The 25,678-nt window shown below is 42.8% G+C and overlaps 1 protein-coding gene across 1 annotated transcript in view; it reads right to left on the bottom strand.

Moving 5' to 3' along the window:
- Positions 1 to 25,678, bottom strand: part of CAPN6 (calpain 6) — an 85,288-nt gene that overhangs the window by 22,058 nt on the left and 37,552 nt on the right. Inside the window, 11 exon segments of the mRNA XM_075068814.1 lie at positions 753 to 875; positions 4,276 to 4,332; positions 4,335 to 4,383; positions 4,385 to 4,410; positions 4,412 to 4,462; positions 4,464 to 4,482; positions 5,699 to 5,776; positions 10,845 to 11,038; positions 15,167 to 15,359; positions 16,250 to 16,458; positions 17,146 to 17,277. Of these exon segments, the coding sequence (XP_074924915.1) occupies positions 753 to 875; positions 4,276 to 4,332; positions 4,335 to 4,383; positions 4,385 to 4,410; positions 4,412 to 4,462; positions 4,464 to 4,482; positions 5,699 to 5,776; positions 10,845 to 11,038; positions 15,167 to 15,359; positions 16,250 to 16,458; positions 17,146 to 17,277 (1,131 nt within the window).

Here is a 25,678-nt window from a genome sequence, read left to right as displayed (position 1 = left end):
CTCAAGTTGCAGTGGGGGAGGTTTAGGTTGGATATTAGGAAAAACTTTTTCACTAGGAGTGTGGCGAAGCACTGGAATATGTTACCTAGGGAGGTGGTGGAATGTCCTTAGAGGTTTTTAAGGTCAGGCTTAACAAAGCCTTGGCTGGGATGATTTAGTTGGGGATTGGTCCTGCCTTGAGCAGGGGTTTGGACTAGATGACCTCCTGAGGTCCCTTCCAACCCTGATATTCTATGAAAATCAGCCACCCCCAAAAAACCTTCACATTTCAAACATGAACATTTTAGACAACTTTTTGTAACAAACTAAAATAGTTGTTTCATTTCAAAACCTGAGGAATGAAAGATACTTCAAAATGTTCTGCAATTTCCGCTCTCCCCCATCAACTCTAGTGTTGTGAGAACTGTTTTATACAATCATTATAAGTGCAATAGTAGAGGCTGTCAGGAGGAGGCTGAGCGGACACAATCATGTCTCCCACATGTGGCTTGCCACATCCTGCTACTCTTTTAGCTCAACAGGCCGGGGTTTGAGCTTTGAAACTGAAGGGTCCCAGTGATGGCCATGGTATCTGTTTATATATTTGCAGTAACTGTGCAAGAATCTTGTTGAGAGATCTCGGGGACAGTTAGAGATCCTCTGTGAACTATACATCGACCTGCCAAACACCCATTGTCGAGATGAAGCTGCAGTCAGGTGCAGGCTTCCTAAAATCAGATCGATTCTGAACCCACATGAAGATGGTGGCCTACCTTGAATATTTCAAAGCCAATAGGGAAGTTGTCCCCTTTCCCATCTTTCTTGTAAATGCGCTGATCCTGTTGCTGTAGTGAAATCAGCACTTTGTCCTCAGCCTTCTTGACGTCGAAGACATACTAGCAAGGGGGAGACATAGAACAGAGAACCAGCTGTTAAGGACAACATCTCTGCAATACTGTACACAACGGCATATTGCAGAGGTACCCAGAACTGGGTTTGCCCCTGGAATGATGGTTCTGCATCCAGGATCAATTCTCGATAAGTTGTAGCTGGAAATTAGTTACAATTGTAGGGATTTTGAAACTAATAGTATCAGAGATATTGAAGTCAGTGATTCATTCAGTGCATGATAAAAGAGAATGTCTCCAAGTAGCTATTGAAGCGGCATGACAGCAGATGTGCTCTGAAAACAATAGAAAAAAAATCTTAAAAAATATAAAGAGGTAAGAAGATAACTCTGGACTGTGCATTTCCTTTTTTTCTACATGGATCTCCAAGTAGGGCCTGTGTACTCCAGAGATTTTCCTTACCGGTGACATGAAAATGACAAATGGGTTCTATTTGATGATGTATAACGAAAGCATGAAAAGGGTTCTTTGTTCCACACCCCCAGATCCCCAGTTACTTCAGAAATATCCGTTTTGGTCATTCCTAGTTTTGCTGAAAATATTTGGAAGACTCAGAGAACTTGACTGAGAGGGTGGTTTGCATTTTTAACTAAGAGATATTTTATCCCAACCGTGTTTAAGGGATTTTAATTTAATAGGTTTCAACAAGACCAAAACAAACATCAAAATATTTGTACAACTTGTATAAATAGCATTTCCTCTTCTGAATGAATCATGCTTCACTTGTTTTTTAATGATGGTATCACTATTCTACTAGTTCACCAGTGATTCAGTGTCTTTCAGAGGAAATACGGTAGACAAGACCAGAATTTCTAGTGTACTAAAGAAGACCCGAAGAGTATTTTTATACCACGAAGAAGAAAACGAGGTCAAACACCAAATTCTTTCCCCCTTCACAGACTCCTTTAAGTTCCCTGTTTGTTCCACATTGTTGCCACTAAGGGGCAAATCTAAGTTGTAGGAAATTGTCAAGGGAAAGAAAAGGTGCTATTTATGTTGAGATTAGGAAGACTGGATCTCCCCCACTCCCCAACAGATTATGAAGCAAATGAAAAACAGCATCAAATTGCAATGCGGCCCGACTGTGCAGCACATTGATCTTGCTTCATGTTTTAAAGAGAATGCAGGAACACTGTGACCAGTATTGAGGGCAATGTAATCTGTGGTATGTTTAGTTTTCTCCTATTCGATGCTGCTGAAAAGTTTTCCTCACTAGTTCTCCTCGAGTGTGGACATTGGGATTGCCTCTGCTGTTGTCATCTAATCTACCTTCTGGTGATTTCAGATTCCTCCGAGTCACTCTGCCCTGTAGAATGAGGCATCTTCCCTTCTTTCTCCTCTTTACCCTCATGCTTTAGGGCAGTATCATTTTAACTTTGAGGCAATGTCAATCTCTTGCAGAGGAGGCAAAAGGAAAGCTGTCCTCCCAGGCACGCGGCATATTATTTCTTTCCAATTTACCTGTTTCTAGTCAGGACTGAGGGGGCTCAAGAATCTCTACCTGAGGAGCGATAAATAGTGAGAGCCGCTGTTCTGGCTCCAATTTTGTTCTCCTAGTAGCCAGTAAAGTAACCAATAAGAGAAATTAGCCCTAGGCATGTGCTGATAGTAGACTATCAAAATGCTTAAATTCTCTTATTTTGCAAGGGAAGTGGATATCTCATAATCCCTCTGTGAGAATATTTGCTTCAGAGGAGCCCGTCAAGGGAATTCAACTATTCCCTCAGATGGGTAAGGGACAGAAATGGTCTCTAGACTGTTGTAGTATGTGGCACAGGAACAAGGTAATTTAATTTGTCCTTAAGTAAAGGTAAAGGGTTCACAGGAATGCTATTGTCAATCTTTGAGTGTATCAGTCTAGAGACAAGATGTAATAAGAGGAGCTCTTTTCACTGCATGTGATCTATAACATTCTTCTTACATTGGGAACTCTTCTTTTTAGTAGCTGAACACTTAAAAAGTAGACCTACACAAACACTAAGAAAATATCCAGGATCAGAAAGAGGAACTGCCCCCTGTGTGAACTGAATAAATTCACACGAGCTCTGATCCTTTTCAAGGGAGACTGTTAGTGGAAGAGAGAGAAGAGAAGCCATTCTTCCCTGCTAGGCACCTAATGGCAAGGACAAACAGAGAGTTACAGATGATTCCTAGTCTGAGCAATGAAGATTGCAGCTCTCTGATGCCCTGCTAAGAAAATAGAAGGAATGCTGACAGAAACCAGCCATTTAAATGTAGACAAGGAGGCACAAAAACAGTCTCTGCAATTGAAAGTATGGGGAGCGCTGCAAAAAAACTACAACAGAGAGGTCAATTTTCAAAGTAATACATGGAGCACTGAGAGCCCAGCTCCCACTGACAATAATGGAAGTTTTGCATCTGACTCTGCATGCGCTGTGCTGGCAATGTATGACACGGGGAAGAGCGAGGAACAAGCTAATTTTGATAGCTTGAGAGCAATCAGCTAGAACAAGAAAAAGAGAGGCTTGTGAGTGGCAATGGGAGAGTCAACTCTACAGAGTTAATGCTATTAATAAAATGGATTAGTGCCAGCATAAAATTTGACCAATGTTCCTTTAGGTGTTGAGAGAATGGACATGGATTCAGGGCAATAGGTTCATAGAATTCATAGAATATCAGTGTTGGAAGGGACCTCAAGACGTCATCTAGTCCAACCCCTTGCTCAAAGCAGGGCCAATCCCCAGACAGTTTTTTACCCCAGTTCCCTAAATGGCACCCTCAAGGATTGAACTCACAACCCTGGGTTTAGCAGGCCAATGCTCAAACCACTGAGCCTCAACTACCACGTGTACTGGGCTCTGCTATATCTCCCTGCCTGTGTGTCTAGAAATGGGATTTGAACCCACTCCTCCATTCAGAGACCAGAACACCCAGCCCTCAGAGAGAGGAAGGCACTTTAAGCCTTGAGTCTGGCCGCCTGGTAGACCACTCGGCCATCCTGACATCCTCACTCCCTTTATTTATCATCCATGAGGGATACCTCCTCCTGCCTTGACCATGTGGGCCAGGCTCAATATAGCTAAAAATGAGTTTTAAATAAATATTTATATACTCTGCAAGGTATTACATAGGTCATTGAAACATAGATGGAGTCTTTTATACTGTGACAATCTCTGACAATGTTTAAACCTGCGTGAGATGTTTGTCTAAAAGTTCTGCTCTGACTAGGAATTTATTATTTGGGGGAAGTTCATGGCCTGCATTCTATGGGAAGACAGGACTAGGTGATCACAGTCCTTTCTGGTTTTGGAATCTATGAAACAATATGCTCCCAGGTGGTTTTTTAAATGGAAAACTGCACAGGCTTCCTGTTCAAGAGTGACACATTGACACCAAGTATTGTCTTCTCGATTCAGTGTAAATGAACTCCAAACCTGGGCGGATTCTGTAAGAAGGTGGCTCTGTAATCGAAACATCCTCCGGAGGACGGTTTTTCAGTGGTTCTGAATGCTTGGTCCATGCCCCACGCACCATTTTCTTCCCAAGTTTTGTGGATGCTGAAAGTACGAAGTGTTCACAATACGACAGACGTCAACATCGGTGAAGTTCTGACACCCAGTCATCAAATGTCATCCTGAGCCAGGGACATAAGCAAGGCATGATTTGTAAAAAAAGCCTCAAGCTCTGCATAAAAAAGGATCATCAAATGCCCATCTGACTGGACATGACACTGTATGGCACCTTCTAAAGCTCAAGTTGAGGCATCACTCATCTTTGACCGTAACCCATCTGATCCTAAGAACACGGTTATAACCACAGGGCTGGAACTGGCACTGTATGTCTGGTGTTGGGAGAATGCCATCTCTGTACTGGCTACAAAGGTTCTATCTATAACACGGAAGCAACCATTTCAGGTGACCTTGTTATAACCTGTTGGTCTCAATACATGGTTACAATGTGGGTCCCTCCTGGAGTGTACTCAGGATTTAAATACAGTTTAACACTGTCCCTAAATGGTGTATGGCATGTGATGCAGTTAAAACCCATTTAAGTCTCATCTATAAAAGAGTGTTTTAACCAGGAAGCATTGCTGTAGTTGTGTCACCTGACATAGTTGCAGATGGTCCGGAAGACTAAAATCCAGTAGGGTCAGTCTAGTAATCATGGACTAGGGTCTCTCCTGACATAGAAGAGGCCTAGAATCAAACTCTGCATTTAACCCCTTATTCCCAGTTCTGACAAAGCTAAGAGTATGCAGTGACACACTGACCCTTGGGATAGGAGAATGTCTTTTGATAGTGACCCCTCCCAGCTGACTCATCAAAGTTCCAGAGATTCTGCCTGGAATACAGCGCCCCAAGCCTGGGAAACAATGACTAGGATCAAAATTAGTTAATTACGCCCTTATTTACAGGTACCTCACTACTACAGTGATGGGTGAATTGGAAATCCGTTAGGTAAATACTGTACCAGGCAGATACAGTTTTAGATGCAGCTTTGGAGAGTGCCTGCCATTTGATAGCGTGCCATGAACAAATCAACTTAGGAATAAGGGAATTTTCCTAAATATTGAAGGATTATGGCTTTGAGGTGCCTGAAATGTAACTACTCATTCAGGCCTAAGTATTTTGTTCCATTATTCCTTTCACAAGTTTTCCATTCCCACTCCCTGAGAATCTGAAGAAACACCAGTAGCTAATATCTAATGTCAGTAGCTGCAGAACAATCACAGATTCTCATGCATTCATAGAAATTATACTTGAGGGAGATACAACACCAGGACGAATAACAACTATTGAATTTAGCCAACTCCAGTAGAGGTTTCCCAATCAACAGACATTTTTACTCACCAGAACTCGCCATCATTTTGAACAGTGAGTCCCAAGCTCTTACGCTCTGAGTCACTCACTTTCTTCCATTCTTCGGACCTGGAAGTAAAAAGTGGTTTAGTATGTGAAATTAAATCTTCTCACTTGGAAAAAAAAAATTCCTTTTATTGTCCCCTCAAATTAAAATATTGTCTGAGCACTGATGAGGTGGATCATGTATATGGAAGTTTTGTTGCCTCACACAGAGGCATTTTTTAAATCAGCACTGATACATGGTTAAAGACAAAACGCTAAACACATTTAAAGCAGCACTTGATTTACTTCCCTTGACAGCCTCTCCCTCAGTATAGCTGAGCCGTTGCTTGGAAGGTCAGATCTGCATGAAATTTCCACATGAGAATGGCTTTATTCCCCAAGGACCCTCAAAATGTACATGAGCTGCTCTGGAAACACAGCCTGAATTTCCTCCTGAGCTGTTTATCATGCTCTTCACTTGGATGGGAAGGCATTATCTAAGGGGTGGCTACACAAACATTTAGTTCGTGGCAAGCTGGGGTGTGACCAGCCCCACATTAGCCTGCCGCCATCTCACTGTTTGTGTGCACTCTGCTGATGTACATTAACAGTCTGCTAGTGCACTTTGATTTAGTCCTATTTCGAAGAGGGCTAGATGAAAGTAGGGTGACCAGATGTCCCAATTTTATAGGGACAGTCCCGATTTTTGGGTCTTTTTCTTATATAGGCTCTTATTACCCCCCATCCCCTGTCCCAATTTTTCACACTTGCTCTCTGGTCACCCTAGATGAAAGTGCTGTAACAAACTGTTAATGCCCCGTCCTCTTTGAACCAGGCCTAGATCAAAGCAGATTGGCGAACCGTTACTGTGCATCAGCAAGGTGCCGAACAGCTAGATCGTGCAGGTTGGTGTGGGATAGATTCACATTGATACCAGACACCTCTGTGTTCTTGGGGAACCAGGGTGCAGTATCCAGCCTGACTCATGAAAGGCTCCCCCCACCCCCACCCCTCAGCCTCTGCTTAAACCAAAACCCATCAGAGAAAAGAACTTGCAGAGAGCAGTGGAGGGCGTTGGGAGACGGACACACCTAGACCCCCGCCTGACAAGGGTGACAAGATTAAGAACATCTCCATTAGCATACAGAATGGAAAGCAGAGACGACTCCCTAGCCTCATCTGCATGAAAAGATGGGACAGGAAGACATCTCAATTTGCATACAGAATGGAGAACCAGAGAACCGCACTGAATTCTGGGACTAGAAAAAGCAGGGAAGCACTGCATCATGGGAATCTCTGCTCCAGATGCTAATGAACCTAGGTCTGCACACACCCAGCTCAGCAATTATCAGACCAATTCTAGTAATGAATCCTTAATTGATATCCAAATAGCTGAAGCAGCCTAGTTGCATTGTGAGCTCCCTGGAAGAAAACACCACCCATAGCCAAGAGTGATCAGCTCCTTTTGTCTAGGCTAAAAAAAAACCCTTGAGTCATCAGCTTACCTATAAACAAATCTATGTTCTCCCCTTGAACAATTGTATTTCTCTACAAAAATCCCTACTCACCCTCCAGTTAGGGTTCTGATGCTCAGATCCAAACTCTGCATCAGCTCCACTAGGACTCCATACTCTCCTGACTGATCGTGCTGGGGACTCTGCCTGCCTCCTGCCCTCAGGACCCTCGCTACCAGCATCATCTGGGAACCCCGACCAGTCCAAGCTTCAGGGAGTGGTGAGACCCCCTTTTCTCTCTCTTTTCATTTTTCCTTTCTACCTTAGGTATTGACCTTTAATAATGTACGTTATGTTGGTTTAGTTCTCTTTGTGTAGTTATCACCAGTATTCAATAAATAACTTGTATGGTTAAGCTGGTTGCTTCTCTCTCTCTGGCTGAACCTTACTCTTTTGTGTTTTTAGCTTCCCCTATTCACTTTGCAGCAACGTTTCTTTTACCTAAGTTAAAGATCCCTGCAGTGCCCAGAATACTGTGGGGTTTGCTCATCAAGTAGGTTACTGCCAGTACAATTGTGTTGTGAAGGTGGGGATAGGGACTTGCTGAATCTGGGACACATAAGGGTAACAGCTTGAAAGTGCTGCTTGACCCAGTCCATGGAGCCCAGGGGCATATAAGGAAAGTCAGCTTGAAAGTGCTGCTTCGTCCAGCCCAGTGAGTCCAGGGACATATAAGGGGTCAGCTTGACAGTGCTGATTGACCCAGTCCACTCAGACTTGCTCTGTTAATGTATGTGTGCGTGGGTGTCTGCTCATCTGGTTTTGGAGCTGGAGAAACCCAGCCCTAGGGAACCTAGGTCCTGCAGGATAGCTCCATTGGGATGGGACTTGCAGAAAGGGAGAAGTAGAGCTCCATATGAACACACAAGTGATACAAGCAGTACATTGATAGAATTACAGAATCCCCTTCCCCAGAAAAGTAACCTGAATAAATGAGCCTATCCCAAAGTAATGGGCAAATCTGATAACATCCCATCTTGCCGCAGTCTAATTATTCATGTGGACAAGCCCTAAGGACAAGTCTGCACTACAAATTGACATCAGCACAGCTGCACCAATGCAGTGGTGCTGCTGTAGCACATCTGGTGAAGACACTCTAAGCCAACAGTACAGAGCTCTCCTGTCGGCTTAACTCCACCTCTGTGAGAGGTGACAGTTATGTCAGCGGGAGACACTCTCCCTCTGACATAGCATGGCCTACATAAGGCGTTAAGCTCGGTATAACTACGTATATACCAGTATAACTAAGCACAAAAAGTGGGAATGTGCTAATAAAGTTTGCGGATGACACAAAGCTGGGGGGTATTGCTAACACAGAGAAGGACCAGGATATCATACAGGAAGATCTGGATGACCTTGTAAACTGGAGTAATAGTAATATAGGATGAAATTTAATAGTGAAAAGTGCAAGGTCTGCTATTTAGGGATTAATAATAAGAATTTTAGTTATAAATTGGGGACACATCAGTTGGAAGCAAACAGAGGAGGAGAAGGACCTCTGGAGTATTGGTTGATCACCCCTAGGATGACTATGAGCCGCCAATGTGATATGGCCGTTAAAAAAGCTAATGCAGTTTTAGGATGCATCAGGCGAGGTATTTCCAGCAAAGATAAGGAGGTGTTAGTACCGTTATATAAGGCACTGGTGAGACCTCATCTGGAATACTGTGTGCAGTTCTGGTCTCCCATGTTTAAGAAGGATGAATTCAAACTGGAACAGGTTCAGAGATGGGCTACTAGGATGATCCGAGGAATGGAAAACCTGTCCTTATGAAAGGAGACTCAAAGAGCTTGGCTTGTTTAGCCTAACCAAAAGAAGGTTGAGGGGGGATATGCTTGCTCTTTATAAAATATATCAGAGGGATTAATATTAGGGGAGGGAGAGGAATTATTTAAGCTTAGTACCAATGTAGACACAAGAACAAATGGGTATAAACTGGACACTAGGAAGTTTAGACTTGAAATTAGATGAAGGTTTCTAACCATTAGAGGAGTGAAGTTCTGGAACAGCCTTCCAAGGGGAGTAGTGGGGGCAAAAGACATATCTGGCTTTAAGACTAAGCTTGATAAGTTTATGGAAGGGATGGTATGATGGGATAGCTTAATTTTGGCAATTGATCTTGATTATCAGCAGGTAAGTATGTCCAGTGGTCTGTGATGGGATGTTAGATGGGATGGGATCTGAGTTACTGCAGAGAATTCTTTCCTGAGTGCTGGCTGGTGAGTCTTGCCACATGCTCAGGGTTTAGCTGATCGCCATATTTGGGGTCGGAAGGAATTTTCCTCCGGGGCAGATTGGCAGAGGCCCTGGAGGTTTTTCGCCTTCCTCTGCAGCGTGGGGCATGGGTCACTTGCTGGTGGATTCTCTGCAGCTTGAGGTCTTCAAAGCACAATTTGAAGACTTCAGTAACTCAGACATAGGTTAGAAGTGTGTATTGGAAGTGGATGGGTAGGATTCTGTGGCCTGCTTTGTGCAGGAGGTCAGACTAGATGATCATATTGGTTCCTTCAGACCTTAAAGTCTATGAGTCGCTCAAGGATGTGGATTTTTCAGTGGGCCAGATCCACAGATCTTGCTCATGCCAAACTCTACCAAAGTTAATGGGAGTTTTGCCAGAGAAAGGGCTGAGAGCGCACTTCAGAATCTGGCCCTCTGTCTCTAGTATAAATCAAGACAACTTGTTTCTCTTTGCATCTGGCCAGCTCAGCACTTTGTTTAAACTGGGATTAAGCACCGACTGAAAGTAACAGTCACTTTGTCAGATAAAAGAGGAAAGACAGGGAAGTTGATACACTGTCCTTAAGGAGCATCATATTATTAAGTGTTAAAAACATTGATTAAATGCCCTAGAAATGGCCAATTGAAACGTAATGTATTATTTATTTATTGTAATGTTTAAGGCCTCGGGTCATGGAACAAACCCAGCAGAACCAGTCACTCTGCTCCTCCTTAATTCACTGGAAGGGTCTCTGCAGAACCCATGACCCATGTGATGACCCATTACAAAGTCATTTCAGAAATAATACAATTTGCACTTTGACGGCACATTTCATCATTACCTCAAGATAGCCTAAGAGGGAACATTTTTCAGATAGGAAAGTGAGCCACAGAAAGGCTCTGTGGCTTGCCAGGATCATGCAGGGGGTCTGTGACGCAGTTGAGAATGGACCTCCTGTCCTTGATTCATCATCTTTAGACTTTAACCACAGACCATGCCACTTGCCAAAAGAATGCTGCAAGAGGCATGCTGCAGTCCAGAATGTAAAGTAAGCCACATCTCCCTCATTGCAGCAGGATCTGGCATCCCATTTGTTAGTAGGCTGCTATGCTTGGGAAGAGATGTCAACGTCAATGAGGCTCTTGCCTGGTGGAATGACATTGCATTTCATAGAGACACAATTGGGTGTCTCTTTTATTGGACCAGCTTCTGTTGGTGGAAGGGACAAGCTTCCAAGCCCCAGACCCAACAAAGAGCTCTGTGGAGAAGGAAGCTCAAAAATGACTTACCTTGTCTCTTGTATCTTGGGACAAACACTGCAAACAACAATGTGTTTCTTAGCATTTAATCACACATCTAACTTCCAGCAGCCACAAATGACAGCTGAATTATTGTGACACAGAAGCCCACAGCACGTACTGGTCACTCCATGCACCGTTCCACTCCTTCTTTCCCCATGGATTCCTCATTCTGATCATGAAGAGCTTTTCTGACTTAAAAGAGAACAGGAGCCTTTCTCCGAGGCGCACCTTCTGAATTGCTGTCACCGAGTAGGCATGGCCTATGATCAGACCCATCTCTGTCTCCACCTCGGTGTCACTGGGGGATGAGGTCTGCAGTACACAAAAAAGTCCCACAAAGAACTAATATGAACTTCAAAATCAATAAGGGCACCTAGCCATACACAGTCAAGAGTTTTATTTTTTTTACATACAACTGTGGGTTTCCTTGTAGGAGTATAGTAACAGAGGAATTGCCATAATGGATCAAAGCCAACATCCCTCTAGTCCGGTGTCAGGCAGCCTAAGGATGCAGGGGACTAGAACCCTGATCTGGGGAAGTTGGGGCAGCTGATGTTCTCACATCACCACCAGGAGGCCATACAAAGTGAAATTCAGGGAGTACTGTGGAGATTAGGCACCGCAGCACGTACTGCCCAAAGAATCCAGAGAGACAGCACCCTGTGGTCTTCTGATTAGCCCATGCTCACTATTTAACCCTGGAGGGTGGCCCAGGAAGCTGTCTGGGCAACCAGGCAGGTTTCTGGCTTACTGTGATGCCAGACCTCAGCTTGCTTATTGGTCTCCAGTCTCTAACTCCAGCCAGACCCTGACTCTTGCCTAGTAACTAGCTGGACTCTGAACCTGGTCTGACTCTGACTCTGGCTCTCACTCCCTAATCCCAGTTCTAGTGATTATGCTGGCCCCTGTGTGCCGACTACTGCTGTGTGACAGTCTGCGCCTCTCTTGCAGGGCCGGCTTTAGGAAGCGTGGGGCCCAATTTGAACAGTTTTGATGGGGCCCCAGCAGGATCACTAAAAAAAAAAAAAAAAATGTAAAAAAAACACGTGGGGCTTGTACTCACTGGGCGGTGCTCAGAGTCTTCGACGGCACTTCGGCAGCAGGTCCTTCACTCGCTCCAGGTCTTCGGCGGCACTGAAGGAGCTGCCACCGAAGTGCCGCCGAAGACCCAGAGCGAGCAAAGGACTCGCCGCCGAAGTGCCGCCGAAGACCCAGAGCGAGCAAAGGACTCGCCGCCAAAGACCCGGAGTGCCACCAGGTGAGTAAAAATTAAAAAGGCGCCTCTAGCCAAGGAAGGGATTCTCACTGGGTGTGGGGCCCTATTAGGCGCGGGGCCCAATTCGGGGGAATTGGTGGAATAGGCCTAAAGCCAGCCCTGCTCTCTTGTGTATGCTGATGTTATCAGATGAGTTTCCTCTGGGGACCTTAAATCAGATTTGAACCCAGGTCGCCAGATGTCACAGGTTGGTAGTGTGTTACCCTGGTGTACTGCCTGGCCTGATCAGCTACTGATCTAAGAATGTTTGACAAATGTTTCTCCTGCACTTGGATTTCAATCTGTTTTGTGCAGAGGGGGCTGATTCAAAGCCCACTGAAGCCCATGGAAAAAAGATTCCCATTTAATAAATGGGTTTTGGATCAGGGCCTTATATTGTTTTTCTTTCACAATGTAAGGCCTACAGGACCAGGCCCATACTCTCTACACAGCCAACATTCCCACTGGAGCAGCAGAAATGAGTTGCTAGGGTTTGGCTCATTGCATTTCTCAGTTCTCTGCATGGAACCAAAATCAAATCTCACTGACGATACAAGGCTTTGTTCTGGTGGGAGGAGAGGGATGGACTACAGCACTGACAGTGATGTGTGACCATGCCAGACATTCTTACCCATTTCAAATCAGCTGGAAGATTTGAGCAGCTTGGTACATAAAATTAGTAAAAAAAGAAGCAACAGAGCAACTTCTCACCACCTATAACTATCAGATCAGGTCTGACTGATGAGCTTGAAATTCTAGGACTAATGCCAAGATTCACAGTGTATTTCAGCGACAACAGCTCACAAAGAATTAGTTCTTATGTTATATTGAGAGCCACTGACATTTCCCAGGGCTTTCTCCCCCCGCCCCCACCAATCTGACACTCTCTTTCATTTGTACTCCTCACAAATAAGAGCACAAGCTTTCATGACAGCAAAGGAGTCTATAACCATTCCTGCTTGTTAAACTGTAGAGCCAGAAGAATCTCCATTAGCAACTGCATTCTTCTTTTCAGCAGGATGACACCTGGCTTTTTCACTTTCTATTTAAAAGTTTTTTTTCCCCCTTTTAAATAAGAAATGTAAATTGCCTTCTGTTTGAACTGCCAAACGTACAAGCCCTGGGATGTCCTGTAAACAAAGAAGTATGTCGGGTCATTTCTAAATTGGGATGTAAGCCACTTAAGTATTAAATATTCTGCTGTTAGCAAGCCCTGTGGTGCGTATAACACACTTATCGGAGCCGAGAGGTAAAATGCTAGTGAGGCAGTTTTATATACCATGATAAATCAATAAATATAGTGCCTGCATAACAATGTTGAGAAGCATTTGTATTTTATTTGATTAATTCAAAGGGCAGAAATATAACTCCAGGGGAGAATAGAAAGTACTAGCAAGTGCTTAATTTTATTCCAACCAGCTAAACTTTTACCTTTTTCCCAAGCTCTTGTTATTAAATAAACAGCCTCAGCATTTTTTAGTGATAATTTAAATCACCTCCCTGGTATTTCTGTCCATTGCCATCACATTATCAAGCAGGATGCATGCCTGAGGCTTTGGGGGAAGTTAGTGATAGAGCTTGTCAGAATTTTTTTTTTAATTTTGAGTTTTTGTCAAAAAAAAAAAAAAAAATCAACTCCCCAAATATTTGGATTCGGAAGTGCAGCTGCAGTGCCTCATGGGAGTTGGAGAATGGGAGGGTGCGGCTCCCAAACTATATCATGCTCTATTCTGTAGGCTGGTAGTCCATCTCCCATGCACCAAGTTCTTCCTTCTTGGTGAAAAGAGGCAGTGCCTTAAAGCAGTGGATGTCCAGTCGTAGTTGGAGCGATGATTCTTGGTGGGGGATCTACACACTTAGTTGACTTGCTTTGCAGTCATGGGAGAATCTTTCAGTTACCACCAACTTTCTGCTGCAGAAGTGGCGCATAACTGATTGTTCTGGGATCGGCATTCACGTGCCAATGTTTGTACATTCATATTTTCAAGGAACAATTTCCAAACGAAGCAGATAGTTGGGAACTCATATTGCAGACTATAAGTACTAACCAGTTAATCACCACAGTACTTCTACGGGAGAGGTAAGTGGTATAATTTCCATTTTACAAAGAGGGAAATGAAACCAAGAGGTTAAAGTGACTTGACTAAGCCCACAGAGATTAGCCTTGACATTTATAGGTCGCTAGAACTGAAAGGAGAGGGCAGTGCAGCCAGGAGCTTCATAGAACCTTAATGCTGCCCTGTTTGATCTTATGGAATAATCCCTGCTCCCTTTTATCCCCAGGGCTCCTGTCCAGAAAATAAATAAACACAGTTTCTAAATAATTTTAAAATAAATTCACAGAAAATCCTAAAATGCATGAGGATCAGTTTGTTTTCTCTTCACTTGTGATGTCATCTTCATTTAAGGTGGGATTTTCAATGGCTTTCAGCATTGGCCTAACCCTGCTTCCACTGAAGTCAGTGGGAGCTTTAGCATGGGCTCTGGGGGAGCAGAGGTAGGCCAGTGACCAGCACTTTTCACAACCCTGCTGGTAACTTCTTGGGGCAGAGAGCATGTCTCTTTGCTGTCTTGTAAAGCATCTAGCCCACTTTGGGTGCTTTGTAAATATGTATAGGACAGTCTTAGCCAGCAAGAAGTCACAGTATTTTTATCTGACCAGAAGCTTTAGTGAAAAACATGAGGTCCATGTTCCTGCTCTGAATGGCTGGATGAGCTCACCACTTCCACTCAGCTCCGGTACTACATTGACACAAAGATGGCCCCGTCACCACCATCAGGAAGAAGAACTGGCAGCTCAGTGCTTGGAAAAGTGATTTTGTAAACAGGTTTCAGCAAGAAGTTAAATGTCGTAAGAGGACATGGTGCCAGCCGCCTCAGTTGGAAGTCAGGATATTCTAAATTTGTTCATCTCTGCTCAAGTTAAAAATTGGGTACCTCTCTCCATTCAGAAAGGAGAGAACTTTACATCCATGTTAAGGTCAATGGCGGGGCACGTGACTGTGGTTTCCTGAATTATAGCTGGTGTCTTAGGGAATTGTTCTTGCCAAGTCATTAGCTTCCTAAAAACAACGTTCTCAAAATCCAAATTAAGGATATGCTGAACATATTTATGCTAAAATCGTTTTTCCAGGCAAGAAAACTCATCAGAATAAATCATTGTATATCAAAATCTGCACACATACCGTGATGGAACAGCTGATTAATCCGCCTCTTTTATGTACTTTCAGCAAATCTTCAAACAGCTTCATTTGCTCAGAAATATTCTCACAATATTTGCCCTTTACCAGGTCTATGGATTCTGCCACTGCTCCAGTGAAATCGACAATTGCCTCTGCGGCAGTGCCTCCATCCAGGGCTTCATAAGACTCAGCCAGCCTAGAGGTAAGACGGAACAAATTGACCCACCTTATGGCTGTTAAAACCAAGCCAAATGGGATTATTTCTGTGTAATACTTGAGACCATACAGAAAAAGGATCACGAGTGTGTCGGAACAGCAGGGAACTGGGAAGAAACCTTTGTTACATTGCTATGCAATAGACTTGAGAGCATCCCTAAGAATCCTGCTCTCTGAATTGCTAGAATTAGATGTAATGAAGAGGAAATGTGCTTTTTGTAAGACGCATAGGAAGGGGATCACTGCCTTAGGAGCACCTCCTGGCTAGAGCTGGTCAGAATTTTTTTTGTCACAACAGTTTAATGTGTGAAAATGCTGTTTTGATTTTTTCCCCAAATTGTACCAATTTCAACAAACAATGTGGATTTTTTTAAATGCTGCCACATCCAATTTTCATATTTTCAGAATAAAAAGTTTTGATTCTTCATTTCAAAGCAACTTTTCATTTCAAAATGTAAAAAAAAAAAAAAAAATGTAAAAAGATCTAAATGAAACACTTTGAATTTATTAAAATGAAAGGTTTTGACTGACTGAAATGATTTTTGTTTTCAGAATTTTCTTTTGCAATAAATAAATGAAATGAAATGTTGACTTTTTGTCTAAAATTGGGATGATTTTTTAAAAAGTTTAAAATGTTTTACAATAATGAAAAGTCTGATTCTGACCAGCTCTGCTCCTGGTAGTGGATTAACGAAGGGTCCTGGAGGCAGTCTCAAAGTTATATATTCTCCAAGAGGACTTGCAATTGGGAAGTAACATGGTGGGGAAATATGATAGGGATGAGAGAGGAAATCAGTAGCACCTGAAATGATAGGGTGAATTTTTATGTGTAGCTGAAATCACTTAAAAGGACAATGAGCGAATTCATACTTTGCATAAGCTTTCTCCAGCAGTGCGCTCCAGAATTCATTCTCCACGTTGGAATGGCAGTAGATCAGCTCCCCATTAATTGTTGGCAATCTGTCATCTATGACCACGTCAGTCCACTGTCCAAAACACCAGAACTGGAAGTGAAAAATCCCAGCATATTTCTGGGGTCTCTTTGAATCCCATTCTTGTTCCTTAAAGTTCGGAATCACCTGAGAAATGAAGAGAAGCACAGTTCACCAAACACAAGTGAGACCTAATCAGGGGGTGACTTGAGCTGGTTCCTTGGCAGATACCACAAAGGGCACTGCTCTGGCAGCCCAGTCAGCCTCTGAAGATCTTAAGCTGAAATCAGTAGAATTGCACCCACCTACACCAGTAGTGAATTTGGTACCAAAGTATCTGAAGTCCCCTTTTGTGCAATTTATGCAGAGAATGAAAACCTATCCTGAGGGAGGCTACATGGCACAGGGGTGATATTTGCAGTGACTGATAGAAGCATGCATCACAGTGCAGGTGCCTCCTGGTTCTGCCTGATACCAATGAGGGTCTGGGGGCGTCAGCTCAGTAGAGAGTTGCTTTCTTGTCCTCTGGGCAAGACACGTAACAACAAGCCATGGGAGCAGCAACTGGTGAGAGGGATGCCATATAAAAATGAGCAACTATGAAAATTTGGACCTCAAATGCCTGCTACTCCCCAGCCGTATATTCTTCCTGAAGGGAAGGGAGAAGAGGTGTGGATCATTGGTTATGCTAAATTATCACGGACAGGAAGGAAAATGCGCAGGTTTTGTACTGACAGCTGTCTCACCCCACTGCAGGACACCTCGGCTCAGGGCACTCAGTTCTCCTTTGGGGACAGGCTTTATGTCAAGCACCAAGCATATTGGGTCACATACCTTTTGCCAGAGATTCTCCCGAAGAGCCAAGCAGGAGCAAGCTGCCACAAACCAGCAGTTCCCCAGCTTCCCTTGGTGCAAGTCATGGGCGCTGATTCCATTCACAAATAGGTGTGGGTCTTCACAGAGCTCCTTACAGAACAAAAGAGAAGTTACTGGTACACTTGGGAGCAAAAATATTTAAGAGCCCAGTGGGGAGTTAGAAATGGAACCGACAGGACTAAGGGTTGGTCTACACAGAGACATTCAGGAAAGCTAAGGTGAATCAAAGAAAGGTGTGATGTTAATGCACATTAGACCCCCATGTGGATGAGTAAAATGGCTCAAGTTTGCTGCAGTATGGAGGATTAAGCTACCATACACTAAGGCCATTTTAGTCCTGAATGTGAGCATCCACAGGAGGGTTCAATGTGCTTTATATTATGTGCATTAACTTCACACCTTTCATTGATTCACCTTAAACTTTCCAGAGTCTCCCATGTAAACTACCCCTGAGCTGCACTGAAATTGCAGGAGCAGGCTGGAGAGGGACAATTCTAGTTCTCCATGGTTCCACAGAACCCTCCAGCAGCGGAGCATAAGTATTAACAGGCATCAGTTGCACCATGGCTGCTTGTGGAAGCTGTGCCTTATACATAGGAACCTTTTCAGCAGTGACATATACATTGTAATTACAGCCAAGAGTTGGATAGAGGAATTCTTAATCACACACCACAGCAACACTTCTCTGATGGCCCCAACCAGTCTGCAGCATTTAAGGGTCTTTTTTTATGTTCAAACTTGGAAGCTTAAAGTTAGGCACTGAAATCCATAGGTAGGGATGAGACTTGCAAAAGGGTCAGCGTGAGAGGGCTCCTGTGCCATGTGAATCCACTTCCCAGTTCCATTCACCTAAACAAGTGGCTTGATTTTAATAAGTGATGAGCATCTGCAGCTCTCCCTGAAGTTAAAAAGCAGCACAAATACCCTGCCTCTCTGAATGTCAGGACATACAGTTAGGTGCCTACATATGGATTTAATTGCCTAATTTAGACATCACATTTGAACATTTTTGCCTGAGTTTCTAGCTCTTCATACAGTATGAATGGATGTACAGAATGATGGAGAGTAACATCTGACAACGCATTTTGAGGAAAGACACGAGTGAGAAGTTAGTGATCACTAAACACCCAAGAGCAGGGAACTTGCTGCAAAGACAAGGTTGGGAGAAAAAAGAAGGGAGAGGTAGGCTTGGGCAGAGCGAAGGGGTCAAAAGAAGAAGTGGCAAGAAAGGATTGCCCCTCACACTGGAATGCTATCATCCTACTGCTTCTGTCATGGCTTTTATCATGGCTGATACATCAGGGTTTGAATCGGGGACCTCCAGAGGTGAAAACGTGAGCCTTGTTGTCCAGATTGGCTTTAATTTGCCTCCCCCAAAGGTTTTCCAAAGTTATTTAGACACCTAACTGCCAATGAAATTCACCTAAAAGCCTTTGAGGATTTAGCCCTGTGGCTCTAAGCATGCAGCTACAAGTATTCAACAAGCACGGGGGCTGAAAGAACACAGCTTTTTGAGAGTGTTGGCTTTGTTAGCATTACTGACCACTCATCTCGCACTCCTCAGGAAAGTAGCTCTTCTGAAATCATATCGCATTGACATGCGATGCTCAGTAATTGGGGTCTATGCAACTCCAGCCCCACGTTCCCAGCGATAACACAGCTAGTAGCACCTTGCAAGTTTTGTGTGCTTGGTAACCTGAAATTCACACTTCAGTACCGTCTGAACTACATTCTAGAGACAGCAAGAGAAGTGGGGGGCAGAGAGGGATGGCGGCACGACAGGGGCAGAGGTGGAGGGATGAGTGCGGGAGATGGAGCAGGTGCGGGAGATGGAGCAGCGATGGAGGGATGGATTCTTTTTTTAAAGAAAGGACATTGGGCTTGGTTTTTATTTTTATCCCAATACTATTTTATTCATTTAACAGCATTTCTTGGGAGAACTGTTGAGTATTGGGAGACACAGGCAGCTGATCACTATTCAGTGCTTTATTATTCTTCTGTCAGTAATTCTTACAAGTAGACTTAATGTACTAAAAAATTTACAAGAAACTTTGAATAATGTAAGTTACGAGAGAAAGTACATGGAAAATCTGGTATTGCTGGTGTCAGCTATGCACAGATTACTTACCTGCACGACTGACAGATTCATTATGTTTAGCCAGAATGTACAGGAGCTTTAGCACAGTAACTGAGGGCAGGAACTTCAGCTTCTTGCTACAATTTAGACCACCTGGCCTTTTCTTCGCAATGGTGGTAAACACTCCAAACCCAACGAGGATAAATCTCTAGATTGTCTTTTGCTGGACTTCTAAGTAACCAGGTCAGTAATATTTTCTAGTTTGTTTTTCCTGTTGAAATGTTGTCATTGGCATAATTAACATGGGGTGGATTTGTTCTCAGGAACAAAATAGTCCAAAAATTTTTGTTGTTGTCTCTTTAGGAAGCCAAAAAAATATATTGTTGAAAGAAATTAAGCACACCCATATTTGACATGTCCAAACAGGAAATTAATCTTATTTGTTCTCCTTGCCAAAAATAGCCTTATTAAACTATTGACGGGATAGTTATATGGACATTTGTCAAGTGTCTTATGTAGACTCCCAAAGCAGCTTGTGTCAAAATGCCAAGCATATGGATATGATTAGAGGGAACTGACCACTATGACCCAAAGTAAACACTGGGCTGAAGAGATGATCGGCACTGCCTCCGTTTTTCTTCCTCGTTTTTTTAAGAGCCTGCTTGACGCATTTTTACCTACTAAAATATTTAGCATGTTTGGAATATTTGAAGCTAAACACTAAGCAAAAGCAAATGAGGCGATGTATATTTTTCTTATTATTAATTACAGACATTGGAATAGCACCCACGACCTAGTATCTGGATTTAGATGAGGCAAACAAATAACGCCTATGTTTCAGAGTGGTAGCCATGTTAGCCTTCATCAGCAAAAAGAACAGGAGTACCTGTGGCACCTTAGAGACTAACAAATTTATTTGAGCATAAGCTTTCATGGGCTAAAACCCACTTCATCGGATGCATGCAGTGGAAATTACAGTAGGAAGATATATATACACAGAGGACATGAAAAATGGGTGTTTTCAGTTAATCAGAATAATCAGCTAAGGTGGGCTATCAGCAGGAGAAAAGAAAACCTTTTGTAGTGATATAGTGTTTCCTTTTTTTCCCATTGTTTTTGCAGTGTATCAGGAGGAATTGATAGTGTAGGAAATCATTGCTCCATCTAATCCAGATCTCCTTTAAGAGAGTCAGAGATCTACACTGCAACTATCATGATCATCAGGCTTTTGATAATGCTGTTCTTAGGGGCCTCTTCTGATCCCATAACTGTTATTTAGGTGCAAATCCACTGAAATCAGTGGAAATACACTGGTATAAAACTGGTGCAGGTGAGCAGAATCTGGGCCAAAATATTGGCAGGAAACCCTCTTCCATATATGATGCTTTGTTTGTCCCTTTATTGTTCTTCTCAGTCAATTTGTAACCTCATTGTAGTAAATAATACAGGGAGAAAATGTTTGGGTAGTTTGCTTATATGTTCAGAGAATTCTGCCTTAGAAAACTCAATTCTCCCTGGTGTTCTTCAGTTACACATATCTGCATTATGTGTAGAATTCTAATTACCAACTGTATAGAGTCTGCATGGAGTCTGAAAAGCAGGCAAGAGGTTATAGCTGCTTGAGAGTCCACTGAAAATGATGTTGTCCCTATTTTCATACAAGACTTTTATTCAGGTAATTGGATTCTGCTTGTGCCATTTCCTATTCTTATAGCTGAGTGATATATCTGTAATTTAATGTCACTTGCACACTGATACTGTGAGAAAGAAAGTGGCTCACTGAACCCCTTTGTCCTATTTTAATTGGAATGGCACTTTCTGAAAACTGGCGAGCTGTGAAATGGTGACGATAATAAATGAACTGGCTAGTAAGCAAGTTCACAGAATACTGAGCAGGTCAGTATGGTAGAGCTCATTCCTGGACCTGACACACAAGACAAACTACAATTTAAGCTGGTATATATTATAGGTTTTCTTCTGGTTGGGATTGACATACTGTAGGCTGGGACTTCACAGGGTGCTGGAAAAGAGTTTGAGTGGAGGGGGAGTTGGATTTTGTATGTGGATTGGGTTTCTTTTTCCCCCAAGGAAAACATTTCTTGAGAAATCCCAGATTTTTCAAAACCCAAGATACAATTGGTAAAAAAGGTCAGAGATTTACTAGTTTCACTCCGAGTCATCAAATGGTTTGTATATCTCTCTGTAACGGGATTCTTCAAAGACGATGAAGGACTGATATTACTTGTGGAAAAAAATCACAATAGAGAATTAGACACTATTGGGAGACTAATTCCAGTCTAGAGGGTTGTTTGCAACATGTGTAATTAATTGTGAATGGGCAGGTAGAGGAGACAATCTGTTATCCTCTGGTAGTGGTACGGGGGGTTCACACTACTAGAAGTAATGGACTTTAGAGGAGCTTAGCTTAAGTAAATGGCCCCTTTTATCTGTAAAAATGTGCCTTGGTCTAAACATTACCAGCAGCCATAAAAGTAACATTATGACTTTGGCTTCACAGAAAAATTCTGCTTGAAAACTTAAGAGTTTGATTTTAGGATATTTAGTATGTCTATTCTGACATGTGATAGTGACAATTTATGTTTTAAGGTTATAAAGTGTTAACTTTTTGAATCTCATCATCTCCTATCATTAAAAATAATTGTCTGACTCCCCCCATTCTGACATCACCATATCCCACAACTGCAAACATTTAAATAGATAATTGATAAAAAGGCTTAAGAACAGATGTCAATATTATCCATCAAAATGTTCAAAAACTGAATTCTGCCAAGCTTAAGTTCACTACAATGTTTGCGGCAGTGCCATCGAAACTACACTGTAAAGCATTCTGAGAGGCTACAGAGACCTGAGTCTGGGGCAGGACCTGATCTGTGAGGAAGTGCTTCAGAGCTGGCGATCTTGGGGCTGACAAGAGGGTGGTAGAGTGAGTGGGGATGGATAAGAGAGAGTGATTCAGGGAGGGGAAAAAAGTAAAAGCAAGTGCAGTGACTGAAGCTGGGATTTTCAAAGGAAGGCAGGTGCCCAACTGCCACTAAATTCCAGTAGGGTTTGGGTGTGCAACTCCCTAAGCATCCTTTGGAAATCTCAGCCTCAAAGATCTAAAAGTGAGACATTTTTGTCTGCTCATAAGACAGCTGGGATCTGTGGCCTATCCTGGGTCCATGAGATCTGAATAGTGTATGCAGTACCTGTCTCAGGCAGTTCATTTTCCATAAGGCAGGAGAGGTCTCAGTGACAATACTCAGCACAGATCTGCATCATGCTCTCCTCCAGGCCCCTCTTCACACAGGGTCTACTTCAATGGGCACTGAGGTGGCGTGGCAGCTGTGGTAATTCCTCCTTCCTGCTGTTGAGTGCAGATGGGAAAGTTCACCCTCGGCTATAGCTTACCCACTGGTTAAGAAGCAACAACATCAAAAAGGAGGCAGGGGGAGAACACAGTTGCTAGGCTGTCTGTGTTTTGAGAGGTAGGGGAGACGGTCTGTCCCATAATAGCTCCCAGCTGTGCTGGCACATTTACAAGTCCTCCTCCATTTTGGGCTGGGTGTCAAGGCAATGACATTTAATTAAAAAAAAAAAAATCAGTTCTACTGTGCCAGATGCTCAAACAGTCACAAAAAGCTTTTTAAAATGTTAGGTCTGAGATGGCTTTTTGTACAGTATGCAGCCTGGCTGCCATGCCTATGGAATGAAGAAAGAGAAGTCTTAATAATCACATGCAATAGGTCTTGCTATTAGCTTGTAATTGCCTTGAGAATGTAAAATGACTAGTGAGTTACAGGAAAGGTTAGTGTGTGCCGATGGACTTTCATTCGGGATTTAGGACCCAGCCATAATCTCATTTACCCCTGTGTAAATCAGGAAGTAACTACTGAAATCAGTGGTGTTTCTCCAGTGCAAGACCAGGATCTAGTTCTCATTCTGCTGTTTATACACTGGCCAGTTTCTATCCTCCCTTCACCCTGGCCCCTCTCGCCCCCATCCATAACAAGAGCACTACTCTTAAAAACAAAAACCCATCTGTAAGTATGCAAGCTAATCCAAGGAGAAGAAGAGCATACCAGTTTTATGGGTTGTTGATCATACGTCCGGCACTGCACTTTAGGAGCCTGCATTATTTGGAGATTAAGCAACACTTTTTTTGCCTCATATAAATCACTTTGCACAGCTAAATGCGTCATGAACATTTTGATATAAATCTTTTTTTGTTTTTATTTTTGAGGCTAACAATGACTACAGCTGCATAAGGCCCACCAGCCTGAGCACCACACAGGCTCCACAACACACATTTTGGTGGGGCAGGGGAGGTTTCTAAATCAGTGTTTGGGGGGAAAAAAGATGCTGTGAAATGTGGTGTGGTTTTTTTTGTCTGGCACCATTTTTGTCCTGATCCTGAGAGCTGTGGTGCAGTTCTCATCAAGAGTGCTGACATTTGCTGGAAAGATTACAGCTGATTTTCTGAAAGGCTGACCTCCCATTGAACCTCACCAATAAACAATGAGGTAGTTATGGTCCTGAGAACCAGCTGCCATGTATACCTGGAAAAAGACCAATAAGATTCTCTAGCCTCCAGCCCCCTTCTAGAAAGATACTGTATTCTAGACCCCTGGCCCGAAGCACTGTGCTACTTATATTATTTTAGGCCACAGTAATTTGGATCATTACTGTGAAATATTGTGATAGTTCAAGTATTCATTTTAGATAAAGGCTGCCTTTATGAGGAGTAAAGTACTGACTTGCTGTAGCCTTTAGTTCTGTCTTCTTCCTTCAGAGGAAGAAAATTTTCTAGTATATCTATTACAATTTTTGTTGTGTTTCTAGTAGACTGACATGTAAAGATGATACTCTTAGTGTGCTAGCTATTCCTCCATTAGAACCTTCTTAACTAATTTTCAGACCACCACCTATCCACAGCAGTGACCTGCCAGGTATCCATCCCAATATCCTTCAATCAAGAAAGGAGATTCAACCATGACCTAGTGAACTGCAATCCCTCCAAAGTAGAGTTGGTCAAAAAATTTCCACGGAAGTTTTTTGATGGAAAATTGGGTTTTTGACAAAATTATATTTTTCACGGAAAGTGATTGTTTTACACCCCAAAATTTAGACTTTTTGTTGAAAAACTGAACAGCTGAAAACTTCTAGCCAAAACCAAAAAAGATTTTGATGTGGAAATAGTGCCTCATAGGAGTTGTAGTTCTGGTGCCTCATGCCCCCATTCTCCTCTATCGGTCAGGTTCCCCAGTCAGAATACATCTCTCAGATGCACCATGGCCAGGGCCTCTCATGATAAACCACTGCACCTCAGCAAGCATGGGAGACCTTTGTATATCATGGGAGATGTAGCCAGCCTAGGGAAGAGAATAGGGGCATGAGGAATCCAAACTACAACTCCCTTGAGTCATCAGGACACAATTTTCAAATCAATATGTTCTCTTTGGAACTGGAAGTTTTGGGCCGACAATTCTTGGGTTTTGGAAGACTATTTCAACTTTTAATTTTTGGACAAAAAGTCAACATTTTCCCACATTAAAACAGACCATTTTCTGACTGTCTCTCATCCAATGTCTTCTCTTCTGAAATGCTGTTTCTATGGGGTTTCGGAAGGGTATGGCTCTGTCAAAAAGCAAGTATCATCTTGGACACTACACACTTTGGGGACTGGATGGATGGTGGAGCCCTTATTCAGCCTGGTGAACACTTATCATGCAAGCAGTGAAATCAGTGGGACTCTGTGAATAATTTCTCACTAACAGGAATAAAGAGGTTCACCGTCTGACCCTGGGTAATTAATGAATTGAATACATTATGGCACATATTTAAATCAGTGCAGTGAAATAATAGCAGAATCTTTGAAGATGAAAATGGCATGCAGAAAATTTGGATGCCTCATCTCTTCTGGAGCACTCAAATCTTAAAACTTCGAGAACAACCCAAAATGTATCTGCAATGCATGCAAATGCAGAGAGAAATTCTGTGCATCTTCTAATGAGTCTCAGGTCTTCAAATCTGAGCAACTTTAAGTTGGATCCTCAACTGGTGTAAATTTGCACAGCTCCCAATTAAATCAATGGATAAAATGTGATTTATATCAGCTGAGGACCCGACTCCTACATAAAAGGACTGAAAGCTATGTAACAGGTCAGACTTTCCTAGATCAGACACTGGCTCTAAATGCAGTCCTAGTTAGGCAAAACAGAAAGCCATCAATCTAGCAGTTCTGGATTATACTGCTTTCCGAAAACATGCTTTGCAACCAAATTCTTGGACTGGTTTCATAAGATGGAGAAAAAAAACAAACAAAAAATGTGGACATCACCTTGCACAATTCTTCATAACAGTGAGATATTCAGCACCATCCTAGTATGAAATAAATAATTCCCAGGTTTAGTT

Source organism: Chelonoidis abingdonii, chromosome 8 (genome assembly GCF_003597395.2).
Source record: "Chelonoidis abingdonii isolate Lonesome George chromosome 8, CheloAbing_2.0, whole genome shotgun sequence".
In the NCBI taxonomy this organism is placed as follows: domain Eukaryota; kingdom Metazoa; phylum Chordata; order Testudines; family Testudinidae; genus Chelonoidis; species Chelonoidis abingdonii.
This window is presented reverse-complemented; position numbering and strand designations above follow the sequence as displayed.